At 38.4% G+C, this 21,543-nt stretch overlaps 1 protein-coding gene across 1 annotated transcript in view; it reads right to left on the minus strand.

The window, feature by feature from the left end:
- arhgef18b (Rho/Rac guanine nucleotide exchange factor 18b) overlaps positions 1-21,543 on the minus strand; it is a 49,746-nt gene that overhangs the window by 13,524 nt on the left and 14,679 nt on the right. The window contains exons 10-29 of the mRNA XM_088426283.1: positions 21,268-21,442; positions 12,171-12,238; positions 11,853-11,898; positions 11,471-11,678; positions 11,202-11,308; positions 10,660-10,800; positions 10,107-10,357; positions 9,904-10,029; positions 9,047-9,164; positions 8,693-8,947; positions 8,530-8,606; positions 7,791-7,969; positions 7,635-7,708; positions 7,111-7,296; positions 6,873-7,019; positions 6,425-6,540; positions 5,415-5,483; positions 5,221-5,268; positions 3,876-4,157; positions 3,650-3,799 (exon numbers count right to left, since the gene is read on the minus strand). Of these exons, the coding sequence (XP_088282409.1) occupies positions 3,650-3,799; positions 3,876-4,157; positions 5,221-5,268; positions 5,415-5,483; positions 6,425-6,540; positions 6,873-7,019; positions 7,111-7,296; positions 7,635-7,708; positions 7,791-7,969; positions 8,530-8,606; positions 8,693-8,947; positions 9,047-9,164; positions 9,904-10,029; positions 10,107-10,357; positions 10,660-10,800; positions 11,202-11,308; positions 11,471-11,678; positions 11,853-11,898; positions 12,171-12,238; positions 21,268-21,442 (2,823 nt within the window). The remainder of the gene's footprint in view (positions 1-3,649; positions 3,800-3,875; positions 4,158-5,220; positions 5,269-5,414; positions 5,484-6,424; positions 6,541-6,872; positions 7,020-7,110; positions 7,297-7,634; positions 7,709-7,790; positions 7,970-8,529; positions 8,607-8,692; positions 8,948-9,046; positions 9,165-9,903; positions 10,030-10,106; positions 10,358-10,659; positions 10,801-11,201; positions 11,309-11,470; positions 11,679-11,852; positions 11,899-12,170; positions 12,239-21,267; positions 21,443-21,543) is intronic.

The raw sequence follows: 21,543 nt of genomic DNA on the forward strand, positions 1-21,543 counted from the left end.
ATAGTCCTTTTGCGTTGGCAAATAGACAATATTTTCGCAAAAGACTCAAGTACAGGCGAACTGTACTCTAGTACAGGCGAACGAGTGATAAGTGGCTACATAGATTTCGTGCCCCTACTCAGTCCTTTCCACCAAAGGGCTCTCTCGGAATTTGCTCTCCACACAAACTGCTTCTGGCTGATTGTTAAAGAAAGAAGTCATAGGTATGTAGGCGGAGGTGGTAAGATTACTCATGTTTTTTTTTTTCCAGCCCACATTATACACAAACAGACGTAATATCAGACAACAGCCTGAAGACAAGAGGTGACCGAGATTGAAATGATAACTCAAGGTGTAGAAAGCATGGCTAAAAAGTGACCTTGTACTATCGTTACATTTTTGTTTACTGAAGCAAAGTTGTTCTAGAGTCTATTCAAGTTAAGTTAACTCCATTGATTGCACTTATGAGAAATAAAACATATTTCAGGGAAAAACAATTTTCTTTTTTGGGTTGCTCTTGTAAGTTTAAAATGAAAATAAATCAATATTTTGGTATCGGCTACCTCGCCATTTCTTTTATTAGCAACGAACATAACTGGAGTCACATGAACGGATGAATTGTGTGTGTGTGTGTGATCCAGTTCACACGGTCAGTGATTCATATCTTTGCAGTTCTATTTCATAGTTGTTCCATTAATTTGACACCTTCAACAGATACACACATTTGCTTTACCTGTGAATTGCTCCTTGGTGGCTGGTATAAAAAACAAACAAACAAACAAACTGCAAATACACTGCATTGGACTATAATCCCTGCAGGTTTACAACATGAAAAAAAGTTGCGGCTTACAGTCTGAAATTTATGGTATAGGCAAATAAAGGATTTTACAGCTAAAAAAGTGGACTGATACTTTAAGAAAGTTATGCACAAGCTAGGAATAGCTATTTTTTTTGGACATGGTATGAATGTTAAGTTTTCCTTAAAACTGCTATTAAATGTCATTTAAGTTAATTTTTGTCAATATTTTCTACAGGATATTTTTAATACATCAGATCTTTAAATAATGTATGATGGATTTCTTTCTACGATTAAAATGTTAATTCTCTAAAATGATTGCAGTAGATAAATGTCAAGATTTATTTTTTTTGCCCAAACCCTAGATGAAAATACAGGCAAGATGAGCACTCAGTGTATGTTGAGGTTACTGCACTTCATACTGGCCTGACATGGTGCTTATTTTTTTTTTATTTTAGGTGTTCTTTTATCCAATGTACCGTATTTAAAAGTTTTCAAAAAGCCAAGGCCGTTTGTTGCTGTTGTGTGAATGTACCCTTAGGTTCTAAAGTATTTTTACTGTACGGTCATATGAGCTGCCATGAAAGGTTTTCAGGCTCATGTGCCAGTGACTATTGTGCAATCTCACTCTACTGGATATGAGTCAATGGAAAATCTGTATCCAAGGCCTTCCGAATCAAAAGGGCCTACCCTGATCACATGAGATAACACACATGAAAGAAGTAACTCTGAAGTCTTCACGTGCTGCGACTCGCTCCAGACTCACTCACTTCTATATACTGTATGTTCAACTTGAGAGATACACAAACACGCACAGAAGCGTGTCTTTTTTGTTTTTTATGAGGTCTAATTATAGCGCTACGCTTTGCTGATGACTGCTAATGTTTGGTGGTAGGCATTAAATGACTGCTGATATCAGGCTGGCCTGGAGCCTGGAACACAAGAAGCCAGGGTCGCAGCGGATGAAAAGGCTGTTTAATGTGTTTTTGATGAAGAGAGGGTGTGTCGGGAGAAGGGTAGGGGGTGGGGACGAACCTCTTCCAAAATTTCCCATTAATGCGGCCAAGAAAGTCCCACGGCACAGCCAACAATATACAGTACAAACCCTGATCTTCGTGTGTACAAAACACACAAACAGGCGGAATGAAAACAAATAGTGCGGGGATGATGTCAGTGGGCGCCAAGTGCTGACATGGCCGTGTATCTCCCTGGCTTCAGATCAGGTCTCGTCTTGCAGTATAATCACACAAACAAACAAATAGCACTTATGTGTGCACGGCTGTTTGAGTCAAAAAATCAAGGCTTGTAATTACAAGGTTGCTGACTCATTACAGGTCCATCCAGGACAACTATCCACTACTTCTCACATGCCATTCTTTTCCTGGGAAGAGGTTCTTAAAATGCAACCCTTCATCAGTAAAGTAGAAACTTCTACATGTAACCCATTCGCTGCTAAAGACTTCAAAGATCGCTTTATCCTGGGCTGGCAGTGAAAGAGTTAACCATTGGACTGGAGATCCTTGCCACAGCTGTTAGCACTAGGCATGAAATACAGCCAAGTGGTCAAAGCTTTCCATGAAACTCACAAAGTCTTACATTGTTGCGCAAGAAGGGAAAGAGGGATGGAAGTGTGGAAACAGAGATGATGGAGAAAGATGTAAAGGGAGAAGAATGGAAAGAGTTCAGTAGGTAGATTACCATCTTGGGCCAAAGTAGTTAGAAATGTGTGTTTACGATTACGCTTAAATGATAATGCTGCAGGGGGACTGGAAACAACAACGCTTGCCAGAAGTGCAATTCCCTACAGACATTGCTTTTTGTTTAAGTCCTGTATAGAAGAAGACTACATTCAAACAGTGTGTAGTGATCACCATTAAACCGTTGATGACTTCTCTGTAGAGCTATCAAAATTAATCAATTTATTGACAACTAATTGATTATCACATTAATCGGCAGGGGTGTCCAAAGTCGATCCTTGAGGGCCGCTGTCCTACATGTTTTCCTGGTTTCTTTTCCTGACACACCTGATTCAATGTTATTATTATATTGTAGGTTTATGCCACCTTTTTTATAGTCACCTTTCTACTTTTAAGTCTAACCAGTCAAATAATAACAATTTTATTTATTTGGGAAAAAAAAAAATCAAACCTCTACAAGATGGATTTTCATTTATGACAATATCTATTGGAGGTTTACCTCACTATTTTTCTTGATATTTTTCCGCCTACAAAGTCAGATGAGACAAAAAAAACGATTTTGTACAAAAGAAACAAATTAAGAAAGCAAAACAGCAAAGAAAATTTGGTTACTGCGCAGAACGTAACCCCTGCGACAAATGAAAACACATTAAATGGAACAAATCTTTTTGCAAAACACTGACGCAAAATTCATTTTCTTCTGATTATTTTATGAAATAATCGATACGACAGTGAAAAAAAATCATAGTGACAGCTCTGATTGGTGGCCAATCCTTTTAGATTACAGCGCGCCACCAACCCAGAAACATGGTCGTGGGACACTCCCGAGAAAAAATATGGTAGATTGTTATAAGTTGAATGCTTGAAAAGCAGATCCTTGGAAAAAAAGGGGGCACTTTTGATTTACTAAGTAATTAAAATGGCCTATTTTTTTACAAATCTATTGCTAATGGTTGAATAAACTTACCATTTTGTGGGGTCTCCATAAAAGCAATGATTTTGGAGATACGAAGCCCCACTCCAACTACACTCTTGAGCTTATAAAATTCAGAAATTGTGAGAAAAATGCCTCTATCTTCAAGTGGCATAACTTTCGAAGATTGTGTGAGACCTAAGCGATTCTGAAACCGGTTTCCACAAGCGCCCAAGCATCAAGCAAGACTTTGCCTGTTCGCACCTCAATGGTTTTCCTTTTGATCTTCTTCTGGTGTTCCAGGCGTTCCTTCTCTTTCTCGACTGCGCGAGTGGACTCTCGGAGCCTCTCCAGGTCCTGTTGGTACGTCTCCCTTTGCCTCTCCAACTCCACCCTCTCTTCTGCCAGCCGTTCCTGTATCCAATTTTTCAATGGTTAAAGTCCAAGTCACACAGGCATTCCAACTGTCAGGTAGGTCTGACCACGTTACCTCCAGCCGCCTGCATTCCTCTTCCCTTTGCCGCAGCCGGGCCTCTGTGGCCTCCACTTGCTGGCGGTGCTTGGATCGCTCCTTCTCCCAGCGTTGCTGTTCCTGGCGATGTTGAGACTGCAGTTTGTGGAAGCTGGCGAGCTCTTCTCTCTGAAGGGCCAGCGTGCGCTGCTTCTCCTGCTCCAAGAGAACATTGGCGCGGTGGCGTCCAGGCAGGGAGGCGCGCTCCGTCAGTGAGACGCGCTGGAGCTCAATGTAGCTGTCCTGCTGAGATACGATGGCCTGGTTGTGCAGACAGAAGAAAATAGGTATTTTATAGCCATGGAAGAGATCTTCTCAACCTTTTTTCAATATGCACAGTGAAATAGTTTTTTTTTAGACAAATACTTCTTAACTAGTGCACAGCACTTTTGGAGAAAAAAAATGAAGACAAAGAACAGAAGGTGTATGATTTATTCAACTTCGGAACTTCATTGGTAAAAAGAAGTAAGGATAGTCCGATTATATCTGTGACAGACCTCCCTGTACTTTTTGGTACAGCTTTTCAACAGTGACGTATGTTGGCTAAAATTGATTAAAAATTAATAAACAACATGCTAAAAAATGTGAACAAAGATCAGAGTTGAAGTTTTTTCTTCCCACATAAACATTTTCCTTTTTATAGGAAATGGCTTTTGACTACTAATAATCAGTATTGTCACAGAAAGAAATCATATTGATCTATCTTTAATTTCTAGTGGTATCTCAAAACATATTTTATTATGCAACTTAGCAATAAGATGTTTGTTTAAATTAATTTGCTCTGAAAAATGTAATGTCTCTGCCACAACATTGAAAACATTATTACATTTATTGAGATCTTTTATAAAAAGCCTGTTAAAATGTCACATCATTTATAAAGTGCCCCTCATTTTGAAACCGCTGCCATAAAACATTCAAAACAGAATTTCTACAAATAATTGTGAGACATTTGGTGCCAGACATTACGAACTATATATTAACATTCCACTCTAAAAGTATCCAATACAAGTGTTGGCTTTGCCTTCAAAATATGATCGGAACACTGCTATTGGTTTAGCAATGGGTTGAAGAGTGCATTTGTTCATTGTAAATGTGTTGAACTGAATGACATTGAACAGAGATGAGAGCTGCAGTTCCCATCTACAGCCCATCATGTACAAACACAAAATTAAACAAGGATCAATATTGGTGTCCAAGCATTGGATTTCATTTAATTCTTCATGTATTGGGTCAGTGCATAAGCACACAAGATTATTTGTAGATATTTGACTCTGCAAGGGTAGTGTGCAAATATAAACAAAACATAAGCGAGGCATCATGTTACCTGCAGACTGTAGAGCCTTTGAGAAAGCATCAATACTTTGTCAAAGAACTGGAACAGGAAAAAGAGAGAAGAGTATTATAGATAAGACCAGTGTACTGTCATTAAAATAATACAACATAATCACAGGTTAGTATATAAACATCAAATCCTACATTGTTTTCAGTGAGCAACAAACAGATTAAAGAGGCACAAACCTCTGCCTCAGGGAATGAGTTGGACCAGATCCGGTTCCATCTTGTCGGTGTGCAGCAGCTCTCATCAACCTGGGCGACATAAACAAGATAAGTTTTTTAAAAAATTTTTTTTTCCCTTTTTGTGGTACCAAATTTCACTGGACCTTACATTCTTCTGAACCTCATCGAGTACAAATGAAGTTATCTGTTGATGTATTTATGTGAAAACTATATTTGACGTGTCCCATTTCAGGCCGGGGAAAAAAGTTGACCAAGCTGGGTAAGTCAACTTTAAAAATAGGTCAACTAAAAATATTCACCTCGAACCTCCTCTGGAACCATGTTTGTGCCACTATTTTCTACACAGACCATTCTTGAATACAGTTTGTACGCCGTGTTGCAATGCGGTGAACTATCTGAGAGTTGAGCCTGTCACTACAAAACATCTATAATGACAATCATATCAAAGCACGGAAGTGCCCAATTTGCTCATCAAGAAGACGATAAAGAAAAACGGGAAGTTTTTAACCCTGTAGTAGCTAAAATCCACTCCACTCTCAAGTTTGCTCCTGGTATATTGTTGAAGAACTGTCTATATGTGACATTACACATGTAATGTACATATAACATTATGTAAGTGTGAACTAAATGGTAGTGTTTTCTAAACATTAAATGTAATCACTAATGTGCTAATGCTAATTGTGATTGTGAACCAGTTAGCATAGGCAAGTTTTGTTGGTCTTAAAATTCATATGGATAGAAATAATGAACAGCTATATCCACTCTTCAACTCATGTGCAACTGTAGTAGATAGGTTAAAAAGAAAAAAAATCAGCAATGACACTAGTAACATTTAATTTTTTTTCAAGTGAGAACTCCAGTGTATATGTAAAAGAAACCATCATTTGAGAAACATTTGTCAACACTTTTTTGATCATAACAGAAATAAATCTTCCCAAGGTTGTGACCCTTTATGATTTTTGTCTGGTTTGAAGTAACAGCATATGTGACTTTTTGTGCGTCAGACCAACCGTCTGTTCCAGAGTTTGGCTGCCACAGAGATCTTTGAGCAGAGGGTCAGAGCTGGCCCGTTGGCTTCGGTCTCGGTTTCTGGACTCGCCAGAAAAGTTCTTCTTCGTATTGCCGTCTGGCAAAGGAAAGCCCAGCCACCCAGCCACAGACACAAACAATGACATAAAAAATGCAGTGAGACCAAACAGACGAGAAAACAGAAACATTAGCAACCACATAATGTGCACAAAAACAACAAATGAATGTGTCGTACTAGTATTGTAAATATCTTGTTTCTTGAATTTGCCATCAATTATTTCAAACATCAAAGACAGCAAACATTTATTTTGGCGGGCCGAAAATACCATTTTATTCATAATTTGAAAACGTATCCATTGCACATAGAGCACAACAGCACGAGCCATTAGATGGGCGGTTTCCTCAGGACATAAAGTGAACTGCACTCACTCTTGGTGAGGATGGCAGGGCTACTGTCATAGCCCCCAAAGGTGTCAGCTCTCCTGGGCAGGAGTCCAGAGTTCCCCCCTTCATCCAGCTGTGATGACAGCACTTCGTCCCTCACTCCAGACTGGAGTAAGTTCTGGAGGTTTTCCACTGAATTGATAGACAGAGCAAGATATGGTTCACATGTCGCCCCAACAACAATTTTACATTCATGGAGTTTCTAAATGCAACACTTCCCCACCCTCAGTGATGGCTCCCTTGAGCAAGGCCTCCCCCTGCTGGAGATCTGAGGCATCACCCCGTAAAAGAAGCTTCGAGCGGGAAGCTGTGTCCTCCAGACCAGCCACAGATTCTGCCATGTCTGCAAAAATTTGCAGCTTCTCAGAGAGTGCCTGGATAATCACGGCGTCTTTCTGGCTCAGACGTTCTACATTGGGAAACAGACATCATTGTGAGAATTGGTCATTATCCTCTTGCGCGAGACGTTAGACATTTTACCATTTGTTTTTATTGTGCCCCGCATATATGGTGTACCCCCATCCCCACTCCACCCCCCTCCAAAAAAAAACAAACCAAAAAAAACCTCAAAATATGCTCAGGAAAGTATTCTGGCTTTGACCATGAAAGAATAATGAGCTCTAGTCACCCACTTTTTTTGCAAAAAAAGTTTGCAATTGCCCATAGATACCATAAGATGGCAGCAAACTATATGTGATAGGTTAAACTGTATATTCTCTTAACCAGCTACAAGATAGATGTCAATACCTTGAAACTCTTTCAGCCTTGAAGCTCGAGCCTCCTCCTCCTCACTGAAGAACCTTTCCTCTGTATGAGGACAGCTAACAGCAACAAGACAGGTGCCAATAATTACCATATTATGAATATTCAATATCTACAGTGTACATAGACTGTAACAGCTACCTTTCAACAGCCTGTCGTATTTGCGTCATCCAAGTGTTTCTTTCTTCCTTAGAGGTCGTATGGATCTCGTACATCTCAGGCTCGTCGGAGGAAGCGCAGATCAGAAACATGGCTCTTTCGGCGTGGGCCACCTCCCTAACAATCAATTTCTGAAGAGAGATGACTGATGGCTTGTTGTCCTAGAGAACATAAATAAATAAGAAAAATAAAGGTTATATTTAACAATGGTCTTAAACCATCTCAATTGCTAATGCATCTTAAACTCACTTAACCCCAAAGATGTTTTACAGCTTTTAAGATTGTAGCCGTTCGATACCGGGTAGTCGTTTTATACATTTTTAAGCATGCAAAAGTGTTAACTTTGGAGATCAATAAAAAATGTACCCAGTACTATTTACTTCCCTTTTATTGACACATTCACTGCTGTTATGGCTATAGACTTCAAGAGTCCATTTTAACTGGGTTGCAATGAATAAATTAGAATTAGATTTTTGACTATACCGTATAAGGCAGTAAATGAATGCCAGCCCACTAAATGTACCTTTGACATTTATAGCTGTCAATGGCAGTGATTAAGTTAGTTATGGAAAAATTTGCGAATATTTTGTGAAATTGTAAATGTTAGTAGCACGAATATTTTTAAGAATTTTCAAGTGTGAGGTTAAATGAGGGTCTGAAAATTGCTGGGACTGATTATGTCTGTACTAGATTTCCATTAAAAAAAAAAAAAAATGCTCACCACTGCTGCAAATACATATCGCTGATCCTTCTCTTGTAGCAGAAGTAACACATCAGAAAGAAGAACTGCAAGAATGTCTGTGAGGACCACACAAGAAGACAAGATTACTTCTTCTAAAGTTAGTTAAGTAATAAATATTCCTCATTTGCGTCACAGTCCCTACCTTTGAGTCTGCCGGAAGCAGCTTTCCAGTTAACAGTACCCGTGTGCAGAAGACGTCGTCGACCCTGCGCCAAGTCTTCTCGGCGAAACACTCTGCCGTCTTTGATTTTGCCCAAAGCCTTTGGCTCCATCTTGTTGTGAATGTCACGAAGGCGACACGTCTTCTCATGCAGATTAACCAATGAGTCCACTTGAACAATTGTGTCTTTAATCAAGCCTAGCGCATGGTTTAGCTCTGTGTGTTCTTCAGTGCCCTCTACAGAAAAAACAAAGATTCAAATAAATCTCAATGAAAGACAAGTTTGTTTCCTCGGTGAACGTACAAATTAGTGGGGACAAATTGAATATGTAGGACCTTCAGTGCTGTGCAGGATGCGCTCGACAAGTGCAGGATACTTGGTAATGCGCTGCGTTACCAACAGAATACACTCAGGCACTCCTAACCTTCGCACAATGGGCAGATTGTTGATTTTCTGTGAAGAAAAAAAAACAAGACTCTGATGGCTAATGACTCCATTTAAAACTGACCTACTTATTTCAATTTTAAGTTACATTTGTAAGAGATTCTGCTAACACTGTGACCTCGCAGCAACTTTTGTTTAAAAAGTTAAATTGTAACATTTCTTATATTTTGAAATTTGAGGATTATGTTTACTATTGAAAACATTTTACTTCTTTAAGGTTTCATTTCATGCTAAGCCTCCCTGCGCTTCCTGAACTCTAGTTAAAATTCTACAAGACACATGGCATAAAAAAAGGGGGGTTGAAAAAGAAAATTCAACAAATCTGATAAGGTATTTAATAAACAAATGCTTAGAAACATTTAAATTGACTGCATAAATAAAAATAGAAAAAAAGAATAATCAATGAACATAACTGTTCATTATGATTTACATGTTCAAAAGGAGTAGGAAGAAGTACAAGAAATCTTGTCCTAGTGCTTGTTTTCTCTTTCAATCACATCTTAATACACTGTTATTATTTTTTACATACAATAACGTATCCCAAAAACCTACTAAAACATGCTCATCTTACATATGTTTACACAAGTTTATGTATTTATTTTGAACGCCAATAAATTCCCTTTTACTCAAAATTAATAGCAGCTCCAAATACCGGTTATTGGCCTCCTTGAATACTAATCAGCACCATTGGCCCTGAAACAACATGTCCATCTCCAATGAAAATGACAGATATTCTCGTCTCTCTCACCCGTATGATGCTGTGGAATCTTTTGTTTGTTTGCATCTGTTCTTTGTAGTAGCCCACAGCCTCAGTGTGGCGACTGCAGAAATCGCCATAGCTGTCCTTCATCTTTTCTCCTACCTCTCCTGAAAACTATATATGAAAAAACAAAAATATGAGAACAAAAAAAAATGTGTCGACTGGGTTATTTGTTTATGCCCTTGCCTTACCTGTGCAATTAATATGTCTGCTATTCTGTCCACTGTGTAGTTGCCCTCGGCGGGCGAAACAATGCTTTCTTGCCTGCGCTCTTTGAGACAGGACAAGAAATGCATGTGGAGCTCCAGGAGGTTTTCCAAACGTGGGAAGAGACATTCCAGTTTGCTCGAATCCATCTGGAGGTTTTCCTTCAACTCTCTGATGTAAACGCGGAGCATTATCTTCAGCGTCCGTACGTGGTGCATTTCCGTCTGCATCAACTCTGTTGTACAGTGACATGTGTAGTGACATATTACAATCGCTCAAAGATTTTGTTTGTTCTTGTAATTATAGCCTTTGTTTTGACGTGTGCCAATACCACGTTGTGTAATGTTTACATCCAGGCAAAATTGCAGGGACAAACGTGACAATGAGAAATATTTATTTGGTTCCCGTCTAAATTGAGTGTCAACATTAGAGTATATCCAGAAGCCTGCATTGATATTTTAATGGTCTGATAGTAATATGTTTTGTTTTGTTTAAAAAGCAACGTTAAACAAAGAGCATCCATACAAACGCACTAACCATATATGACATCCTGTCTCTTCACAGCCTCTTTCGAGTGTCTCTTAACAAAGTGCTGGTCGACCGCCAAACTCCAGGACTCCGCTTCCAGGTCCTGAGCGTCAAAATCCAGATCCGTTCGCACTGCAGCGTAGTGATCATCTGAGAAGGGAGGCAAACCAAATTTTACATTTTCTACAGTGTACGATTGAACATCACTTCAGATATACCGTCAGCTGGACATTACAAAGGTGGCAGAAGTTTGCAAGCCTTTACCACGTCACCGATTTATAGATCTCATAGGGGGTACTTAGCTATAGAAAATTTTGCAAATTTTATGATCAATTGTAATTTCTCTGTGATTTAATCAAACAATAATGTCATTGATCAAATTCATAAACTAAGACAGTATGTATTTCCTATTTCCTGTACTTCCTAAACAAGTATAAAAAACTTGATACAATGATTAATAAAGAAAATAGGACAGGTTAACTGATTATTAAAATTACTGTTAGTTCTTCAGCTCTAAACTAGACAAAATGTCACCAATGGAGTCAACTTACCTTCTACGATGATAGACTCAGTAGTTGAGGAAACAAGGGAAATGGTATCTTCATTACAGCGCTTCAAGCGGAGAGCGTCTGTTTCATCCATCTCCCCGGGGAGAGACCTGAAAGGGGATTACAACAATAAAAACACTTTAAAAAAATCCACAGAGTGCCTCTCTTCATCTTGATCAAATGTTGTGCTCTACAATTGACATTCTAGTTTTGTCTGTTTAGCCTGTTAGCTAGCATGCAGAACCAAAACAAAATGAGTGAGTGGTGCTGACCCTGAGCTGCTGTTGTGGCGTAGGCTGTGGCCGAGGTATGAAACAGTAGCTCCAGGAGAGTTGATGCTATGCGTAGCAATCTGTTGGTTACTTGGTCCCGAAGGAATGATGGTCATGCCAGGGGGGCTGGGAAAAGCTGCGTGGTCATTCACCTTCTGCGATGAGCCAGTGCTTGACTGTTCATGCTCTCTGTGGCGCTCCTTTAGTGCTGAGGGAAAAACACAGGCGTCACAAGGGTCAAATCTCAAAGGGGCTTCCAGCTCCTCCTCCCCAATCTTTTGTTTTCTGTCATTCTCTATCCTCTATCTCTTCCTTAACCCATCAGTTAGAGGCAGATAGCCACCTCACACTAAGCCCTGAAAACGAATTGAATTATACTCACCAAGATTAGGGGATCCTGAGGGGGCTGCCCTTGATAAAGAATCTTTCTGTTTGAGAATGGAAAGACAGAATATGCTATTTTTAAAACTTAGTGAAAACATTTTTCTTTTTTTTTTCCACAGGAACACACAAAAACTTTCCAGAAAAAAACATTAGAAATATATTCTAAATGTGACCCTGACTGATTTTCAACTATTCTGTGCTACACTATAAAATAAACAAACAAATAAAAAATTAATCATGATAAAGCATCTGTGTGGTTGAGGGAACTCCACTCTCCAGTCAGCACTATATTTCCCCACTTCAGTGGAGTGTTTACCTTGTTCTTAGTGCTGGTGCACTCACCCAGCAGAGACTTGCAGCTTCTATGAACATTCACAGCACAATCTGAAAGACATCAGCCGATAGTCAGTAGGATTTAGTATACAGGGTATAGTACTATTTGGTCAACAATAGAACTACACTCGATTAAAGTTCCAACTACTAATCAAGAATAACAATGCAATTGATCGTTAATTATTTCTGATAATTGACTTCATTTAAAAATTATGGACCAAAGCAGTCAGTAAATGATAATAAATATTGGGTTTTTATTACTAAAACCAAGTTATTCCAAAATTATATTTAAATTAGGACTGTCAAAGTTAAAGAGTTGACATTGAAGATTAATTTCACATTTATAAAGTGAAGAAAAAAAACTTAACTCAGTTTTCTTTACTTCCTGTGACAAGTGAACTCTGCTGACTTTGCAACCAAAATTAGGGGAAAGTCTCTGGCACAAAGATTGACCAAGATGGGTGTTTGTGTAGTTTATTTTAAAAAAGTTGCTTGATTGGAGAAAAAAATAGAATAGACTAGAATAAAATTAAAGCGAACAGAATTGTATACCTTTATTATTACTGAACACACGAATGCAACAAAATTGGGAGTTCTGCTACAATTGGTGCAGATGAATAATATTAACAATAAACAGAATAAATATTATATAAGTAAAGAATAAATAGAATAGAAATCATAGGTTTACAAGTGTCACATAAAAGACTTGTTAAAAATGAAATTAATCGCAGGTAAATATGAAAATTTAGCGGATTAATTACCGGTCGTTCAAAGAATTAATTGCTTGACAGCACTAATTTAAATAGAATGTAATCTGCAAATGTCACATACAATAAATGTTCTGACTCATACTATTAATATCCAACTGAGATGAGAGCTTTATTTACAACCAAAATATTACTATGACAGTAAACGTAGAATTTAGTAGGAAGTGCTAATAAAAGCACTAAAAGAAAAAACAATCTTGCTACTTGGCTGGAAATTCTAAAAGAGTAGGTCAAAAAAATCCCATCATTACTATGCAACCTGTGACTTCAGCAAGGTCAAACCCGGTCACATGGACTTGAATGCAAACCTGAAGCACACACAAATACCCAAATGTCAAAGCCAGAGAAGCTTCTCTGTAGAGAGTTGGGCTCATTGTAAGTAGTGATGTGTTGAAAAGCCTGAACTGTCCATTTATCCTTTTTGTAAAGCACTTGCCCTCATTTGGGTCATGGGGAAACTGATGCCTATACCAGCTGATGAGTACACCTTAGACTGACCACCAAACACAGTAGGCATGTTGACAGAATAGCTGAAATAATAATATATTTAAAAAAAAAAAACACACGTACACAACTAACTAAGGCTCAATTTGATTAATTCATCATTATTTAAATCGAAGATCTGAAAATTTAATCAAAAGTGGCCAAGTGCTGGATGATGTTTACAAGAGATACTAACAACATAATTGTGACATTTTAAGCCACTTTCAGAAGTACATTTATTTTGTCGATAATTGACTCTATTCCTAACAGCCATTTTTAGAGACTCCTTAATACTTGAAAATATTCGCGGGGAAACAAAAGTACCTGGGATTGAATGTGCGGACTCTTAAAAATGTAAAATTCATGATGTCATTGTGATTCAATAATCTATTTTTCAGATGCAATTAATACTTTTAAAAACACATTTCACTTGCTGTCTAATAAAAATAACCAATAAATCACAGTTCATCTTATATGTGTCACATGACCAACAGGTGAGCCATGATTGGTTGTTGCCCAAGCCTTGAGCACAGATGATGTCATTTTCAGTTGACTGCAGTAGGTTTTTAAGTGTATTAATTGTAGCTTAAAATTGAGCATTTTGAGAATTTAATTTGATACTGAGAATTTATTTTTTGGCCATATTGTTGAAAACATCATTGTTTCAATGCGGTTGCATTGCAGTGTGAAAAGGCGACATTCCTGTCAACAACACAATGTCAAACTAGCAACTTCCACTTCAAGTGTGTAGCTCAACTTTCTTTTGTGGGCCACAATGAGGGCAAACTTGAATTTCCTTTACATTAAAGGAACATTAAACTTTTTAAAAGAAGAATAAAAGAAGTAAAAGAAGAGTTAAGTCAATTATTTTGGCAATTTAAATGGATAGCTAAATTATTTTTCCATGTACAATAAATACCTTTAAAAGCACATTTTGCCAATTGTTGTGGACTAAAAATATTACCTGAGCCTTTAGCGTGTGCGGTCATTCAGTCAAAAGCAAGAGGAGAAATGTAAAATAATTCAATCATCATATTTTAGAGAAAATATTAACCTATTACTGCTGAAATCGATTAAACAACTTTAGTACGCTTTTAAAAAAGCAAAGACTGGAATACATATCGGACTATTTTCATAGGTATTTTTAGTTTCAAATATCACCAAATCCCTCTCTATTTTTTTTTCCAAAATCAGCCACTGAAGCCCTGTTCACTCCTCCCGTTACTTAGTTTTTGGGTGAGCTAAATGAAAAGTCAACAGAAAGTGGCTTCTGAATAAGCTTCAACAGCAGCGTCATGACCTTTATTATTTTAAAAGGTTCCAGTATCACTGAACGGGCGCTCTTCAAGACATACTAAAAATATAAATCATCATTCTATTTAAGCAGAAATAACAAGACTTACTGCACTGCTTTGGATCACAATTCACACTTTGGCAAATCAGCCACATCTACAGGTATTTATCTTACTCCAGCTCAGGTGTATAGAAAAAAAAAAGTTTAAAAATAAATAAATAAATAAAAGAAAACCACACACACATACAAGATGTCTTTTTTTAGTCCTCCTTAGCAGCTTTACCTTCAACAAAGCGTAAACATACTGAAGAGGCTATGCAGGAGAAATAGCAGCAAAAATATAAAGACTTGACAGGTAAGCATCCGTTTTCCAAATAATCAGATTGAATTTAGTGTCATCTGCGAAGAGCCCATACGCAAGCTAAATCCTTTCAGGAAACATGAAAGGATGGTAGAGAAGTGCAATGACAAGAATTCTGCTTGCTCGAGGTAAAAGATTAGCCAAAGATAAGCAAGGACAGGGTGCTTTTCTGTTTGCTGATATCACGGCTCTTATCAGCACTCAGACCACCTCAAAGTCTGGCAATTGCATGCTCAGAGATGCCCCAAGCAGGAAGCAAAGATGGCCAACAAAAAGGTAAAAAGTTAAGTCAGAATAAGAGAAATAAGTCAAACGCCATTTGGCTAGCCACTTTGTTATATTATAGCAATGTCAACCCAGGGGCCACATTTGCACCCATATCAGAATTTTATGTGGCCCAGGAAAGCAAATCCAGCACAGTATGTCAACTTTCATGAAGTTCGTTAAAAACAAAATTTCAATGTCATAAGTAATGAATGAAAACATTGCATGGATTTTCTTAAAGGATTTTCTTTCTTTACATCATCACGCACACAAGTGTTAACACTAAAACGACTCCAAATAAAAATCTGCCAAAAATGACTGAGCCAAAACATGTTGAAGGCGGAGCAGCGATGCATGCAAGAAATACTGCGCTAAACAAGGTGTGATGGTTAAGAAGGGTTCTATTCTGCTCTGATGGACCTGCCAAGCACAGTCAGAACCATGTGACCCGCTCCGTGAGACAGCCAAGAAATGTCCCCCCCATTTCATTCCAGAGGGGCTCTAAAGGAAAGAAAGGGCATCACCTGCCCCGACTGAGGAATGGTAAGAATTCTGACATGCCACAAAACATGTTCACGTCAAGGATTACGTGGTCCAGTAATCCCAAATTACATTTGTAATCTCATATTTCTTTCTGTCTGAGTCAATCAAGATGGAGACAAGATTACAAAGTAAATCAGGGAGGTAAAAGCATTGTCATTATTAGCCTCCATCTCAGCGATACATTACTTAATTCATAAAAGTACAGGTATGTGTAGAGCAAAATTATCTCATGTATTATTGAATAAAGCTGTTATAATCATCACAATTAGTATTTCTTTACAAAAACGAATGCATCGTTAGTCAATATCAATGCCACTGACAGACAGCAGTCAAAGTTTTGGAAACACCTTCAAATTCAAAATCAAATTAACTGTTGAAATAGAACAACTGTGAACCAAAAGTCATTCCAAATCATAAAGCATTATCCACATCATAAATGTAATTGCGAAAAATATCAAGAATTGCCGAGCTATTATCTAGGAAAAATATATCTTCTTTGAAGGTTCTTTTTTGTTATTATTTTGATTATATCGGTAAACATGACTGTTTATTGAAGATGACTTGAGTATTGTCCTAAAATTCGTTTTTTTCTTAAATAATCCAAAGGGAATACTGCATACGGAATTCCATACTTACCATCGCACCTTAAAGCTTAAATTCATAATTACATCAGACATCGTGGTATTTTGCATTAAATGGGTGGGAGATGGAAAAAAAAAAAACTTCTTTAACACTCCTCCAAAGGAAAAAAAAAATCTGTCACACGGATTTAATCCAATAATAAACTATGAGCTAACGTTAACAATCACCTGTTGAGCCTCAAATCTGCCTTGTCCAACTCACAAAGCTACCAAACACAAAATTACACCGAAACTACGTTTATGCTTGCATATGCAGGAGCAACCTCATTATCGTGCCGATGGAGCACGGTTGCTATTTAAGTCAAATATATTTAATTTGCAACTCGATGCGGTTTGGGGACAAGCTAACTTGCTAGCAACAAACAAGAGGCTACCGTTAGCTAACTGGTCAAGAAACGACTTAATGTAGTTTCCACTGAGTTCCGTAAATACAAGTTGGACCGTCGTGCTGATACAAAGGCAATGAAAATATAAAAGAAGCGATGATTTTATCGTAGTTGGAAATAAACTGAGCGAATAACCACTAAACTGCATGTAAAGTCCATTGAGGGGAAACAACGGGAAGGATCCACCTGATCCCGCTACAAGAGCCGCTTCTTACCGTTATGAACGCCGACACTTCGCTTCGGTTCGGATGGTAACGCAAACAACAAGAGCGGCTTGGTTGGGTAAGCGCATCATTGACGCCAATGGCATAAAGTCTTCCCCGTTGTTGTTTTTTGTTTTTGTTCCACTTTAGTTCGCCGTTCTCTCCAACGGGAACAATCTGTGGCATACAAACGGCGCATTCCACAGGCTCAATCCCCTCACTGCCACTTGGCTCCAATTAAAGGGGCCACTACACTAGTTTGTCCGCTTCCAAGAACACCCGAAGCAAAAGCAGGAAAGGGATAGGAATAATATGTGTCGAACGTTCAGCATTTTCTTTTTGAATCAATTCAATTTAGATAAACGGTGTAGAACCTACGGTGCGCGGGCCGGATCTGGCCCGCAAAGGAGGTTCAATTTGGCCCTGATTTTGTGAAGCATTAAGAAAAATGAATAGGAAGGAATTCATTAGTTTATTGTCCATAATCAATAAACAAAAAATATCTTACTTTTACAAACAATGCTCAGAAGAGCACTGCAATTTACAAGCGGAAATGACCAGTTGCTTTTTCTGCTCTCGAATCGTGCATTTTCTGTTTTTACTCTTTGCAAAAGCCAGCATATGCCATTGGCATAGATACAGTAACAAAAAGTACTGTACATTTTCTAGTAAATAAATCAGAATTTTTGGAACAATCAAGTAAAAATTGATCCTTTCTCCGCTACACCTGATTATCTTTCACATGCCTAATTTACAAAAACAGTGACTGATGAAAAGGTTGGAAACCTTTGATCTGAATTCAGTGCATAAAGAGACACTGTGTAAGATTTAGACCGTTTTTCATTTAAAATGAACAAATTGCGTTATCATAAATTTAAAAAACTTGCAAATAAATGTGTTCTTAATGACCAACAGTACCTTTTCAGTATATTCATAGGTCTAGTTATCATTCAATTCTATAACATGGGGGTGGCACTCCTCCAGGGGTATAGATCTTATAGCTACGGACAGCAGTTGGCATTTTTAATTTTTTCTAAAGGGAGACTGCGTAAGATTTAGCTATGGACAGCAGGAGAAGGAGTGTTTATTGCTGCGTTTACCATAATGCCCATAAATTAAACACACTCCATGGGAATATGTCAAATTTTTTGCCATGCGCCCATCGGGAGCTTTAGGGGCATTGCGGTAAATGCAGAAATAAACACCTCTTCTCCTGCTGTCCGTAGCTAAATCTTACGTAGTGTCCCTAAAAAAAAATAAAATAAAAAAAAAAATAGCAACTTTTGTCCTGAGGGCTGGATACAGAAAAATACACAGACCTAAAGGCCATGTTATTTATTTTTAAAAAATAAACAATCAATTACGTATTGTTATATAATGTAGTTATTAAAAAAAAACTGATAAGTCAAGACTTTCTGTTAAAGGTGATGAGGTGAAACTGAATTTTGCAAAGGTCATGAAAATTTATATGATTTGCTTTCACGGGCCACATAAAAAGACGTAGCGGGCCGGATTTGGACCCCGGGCCTTGAGTTTGACACTTGTGCTTTAGTTAATGAAGTACTAAAATAATGAAAATAATTAAATACTTAATTTGTTTACCAGCCATTTCTAGAGAGTTCTTTAACCAAAATACTTGGGACTGAAAGTCCGGATTCCTAAAATCAAACTGTAAAAATACGTCTTTGGGATTGAATGAGTTGAAGGATGGAACAGAACGAGCTGAATGACTTACTTTACTCCTAAAAGTAGACTGAAAAAAAAAAACAAAAGGTATCTTTGATTCTGAAGAGCCAATCGTAAAAAATGAATAACAAATGATTAGAAATCAAATCAGTTGAGTGCTTTGTCCGGTCTCAGTGGGCGTGGCTTCCGCTATAACAATTTTCCTCATTGGCCCTCGACAGAGTTACGCTCGAGCCCTACGAACTCTGATAAGCGACAACCAGAAACCTGAAGTTACCAGGAAGGAGATTCTGACGAGTTGTGTTGATCTCGGTCGCTAGTAACAACGAAGCAAAACAAACTTAGATCATAGTTGCGTAGCTCTCATCAGAGGATGTTTTTAGCTGCGCGCTTCTTTCATTCGACTTTGCTACGCTTATCAGCAATTCGAATGAGAGCAGCAAGGAGATACGTGGTGTTGAAATGTCCTTCACGGGTCGTCTGTTTGTTGTGGCTGCTTACACACAACACAGACCTACTTTGGCTCATTGCGTAGAAATATGAGGAACCAAATTATCTGGAAGCATACAGTGATTGCGTGCTGGAGATTCAGGATAAACAGCTGTCCGAGTAGGGTGCTGATGGATGAGATGACCCGCCCAAAACAGAACCAAGCATTGTGCAACGCAAAGCTTCGAAACAAAATGCAGATGTTGCCGTGCCGATGAGGTTCTTGGAAATGCTTGTCCAATATGGGAGGAAAGACACTAAACAGCAACAGTTTTCTTTCCAGAACATTAAGCAAAGCCGTAGTGAGAATGACAGCTGATGTATTATCTGTAATCATCTGCTCCGAAATCAATGCCAAATTTTATGACACAATGTTTTACATTCTATTCACTCTGCTTTCAGGAGTGTAAAATCCAAAAGCTTTTGGTTTTCAAAGGTGAAGTCAAGTATTTTTCGTAACTAAAGGATCTTTTTACTTGCAAATAGTCTAATCTGTTCCAAGCACAAAAAAATGCTCTTTAGATAATTACCGTAATTCCCCAAATATAAAACACTCCTCTTTTCCCCATAAATGAAGGGCAACAGTATGTGTAGCCGATTGAGCTAGACGTCGGACGTCAGTTGGGTGTTAGCAGCCAGTGCCTGTTGTAGCAAACAGAAGCTCGTGTAAGCTAAGGTTGTTAGGGCATTATTTTCAATAAAAGAAGCGTGCAGACTGAACCAACGTCCGAGTCCAGCCTTGTTCACACACAGGAATGTTACTAAAATGGAGAGAATCATGTAAAAGTTATGATGTCTCCATCTGATTCAATGAAGTGTGGCTAGGCATGCAACCGAGTGCTCCCGTTAGCGAACACGGAAAGGTATTCCAGATGACTTGTTTTTTAATTGTGGTCTTTTTGTTGGAACATGGATGGTGCGCAACTTCGGTATTTATGGCAAAATGAACTTGAGCTGTGTCGCGAGGAAAAAGAAAAAAAATAACAGCTTAAACGCGTGTTCAACGTTACATGGGCACAGCGTTCACTGACCGCTCACAATGTGGGAAATCTGAAACAGACTTCACTTAATCCGACAAATATATAATTTACGGATATGAACACAAGAAATTATGAAGGATTTACGATAATATTGATTGTAGCAGTCGACATTATGAATGCAGTTCATTTGTTTGCCTGGAAATGGCGGTGGTGTGTTGGTTTGATTATGGGCTTTGTTAGATCAATCATTCATAACATCCTTGATTTTACCGCGTTTTAGAAAAATGACAGTGATTTTTACGGTGGCCCTGAAGTGCAAATCACACGCTTCTTTTTTGTGTGCTTCTTTTTTAGTGTGTGCTTTTTTTTTTTTTTTTTACTGTGTGCCTCTTTTTCAGTGTGTGCTGTTTTTTATAGTGTGCTTTTTTTTCCTTGTGTACTTTTCTCTTGTAAGGTGTTTTTAATTTTTGTTTGCGATGACTTTTTTGTTTGTGTGATTTGTACTTCAGGGCCACCGTAGTTTGGAAAAAAATGCCCACTATAACACCTCGAGAACATATATGGTCCCCATTATAAAAGTGTTTCTATAATTAGTAGATTTTTCCTTTTTTTCCTTTAAATACATGAAATATTTTCCAGAGGATCAGCTCTCTATTCAGCACACTTTTGTTTTTTTTGTTTTTTTCTGATTCAAAATAAAAAGTAGAGAATTCATAAATACTGTACTTCTCTACCTATTATAGACACCTAGAGCGAATGCAATTTTCTGACCTTGTATTAAATGTCAAACTTGCGCAAGTTGTTGCTTGCGTGTTTACTCACTCGAGTCTTCCGGCCAGCAGGTGTGCAAGCAGTAGCGTGGTTATAAAAAGCCAGACGTTTGCATGTGAGCGGAGCACCTGTGTTCACGCGTGTGCGGGCGGGTGTGGGCGTGTGTTTGCGACAAACACGAAAGGGCGTGCGTGCACCTGCCGTGTACTCACTCATGCATTGCAGGCTGTGCTTTTTCTGAAGCGTCTTTCCGCACAGAGAGCAGGTGGCGCAGCTGGAAAAAGCGCCGGGCGCTAAAAGATGCCCGTTGCTGTGGCTGAACTGCGTCTCGTTGGCCTCCCTCTCCTTCTCCTTACCCTTCTGCTGCTCTTTCTCTCGGTTCTTACCCTGCGGGGACACAGTTAGCCGAGAAGTGTGTCAGGTGCCATGAGCAACAGGGTTTATGTAAGGAGATTAGTGCGCATCACGTGCAACACCAGGTAAAGGTT

This window comes from Hippichthys cyanospilos, chromosome 10 (assembly GCF_059441005.1).
Source record: "Hippichthys cyanospilos isolate Australia breed blue-spotted pipefish chromosome 10, RoL_Hcya_1.0, whole genome shotgun sequence".
Lineage (NCBI taxonomy): Eukaryota > Metazoa > Chordata > Actinopteri > Syngnathiformes > Syngnathidae > Hippichthys > Hippichthys cyanospilos.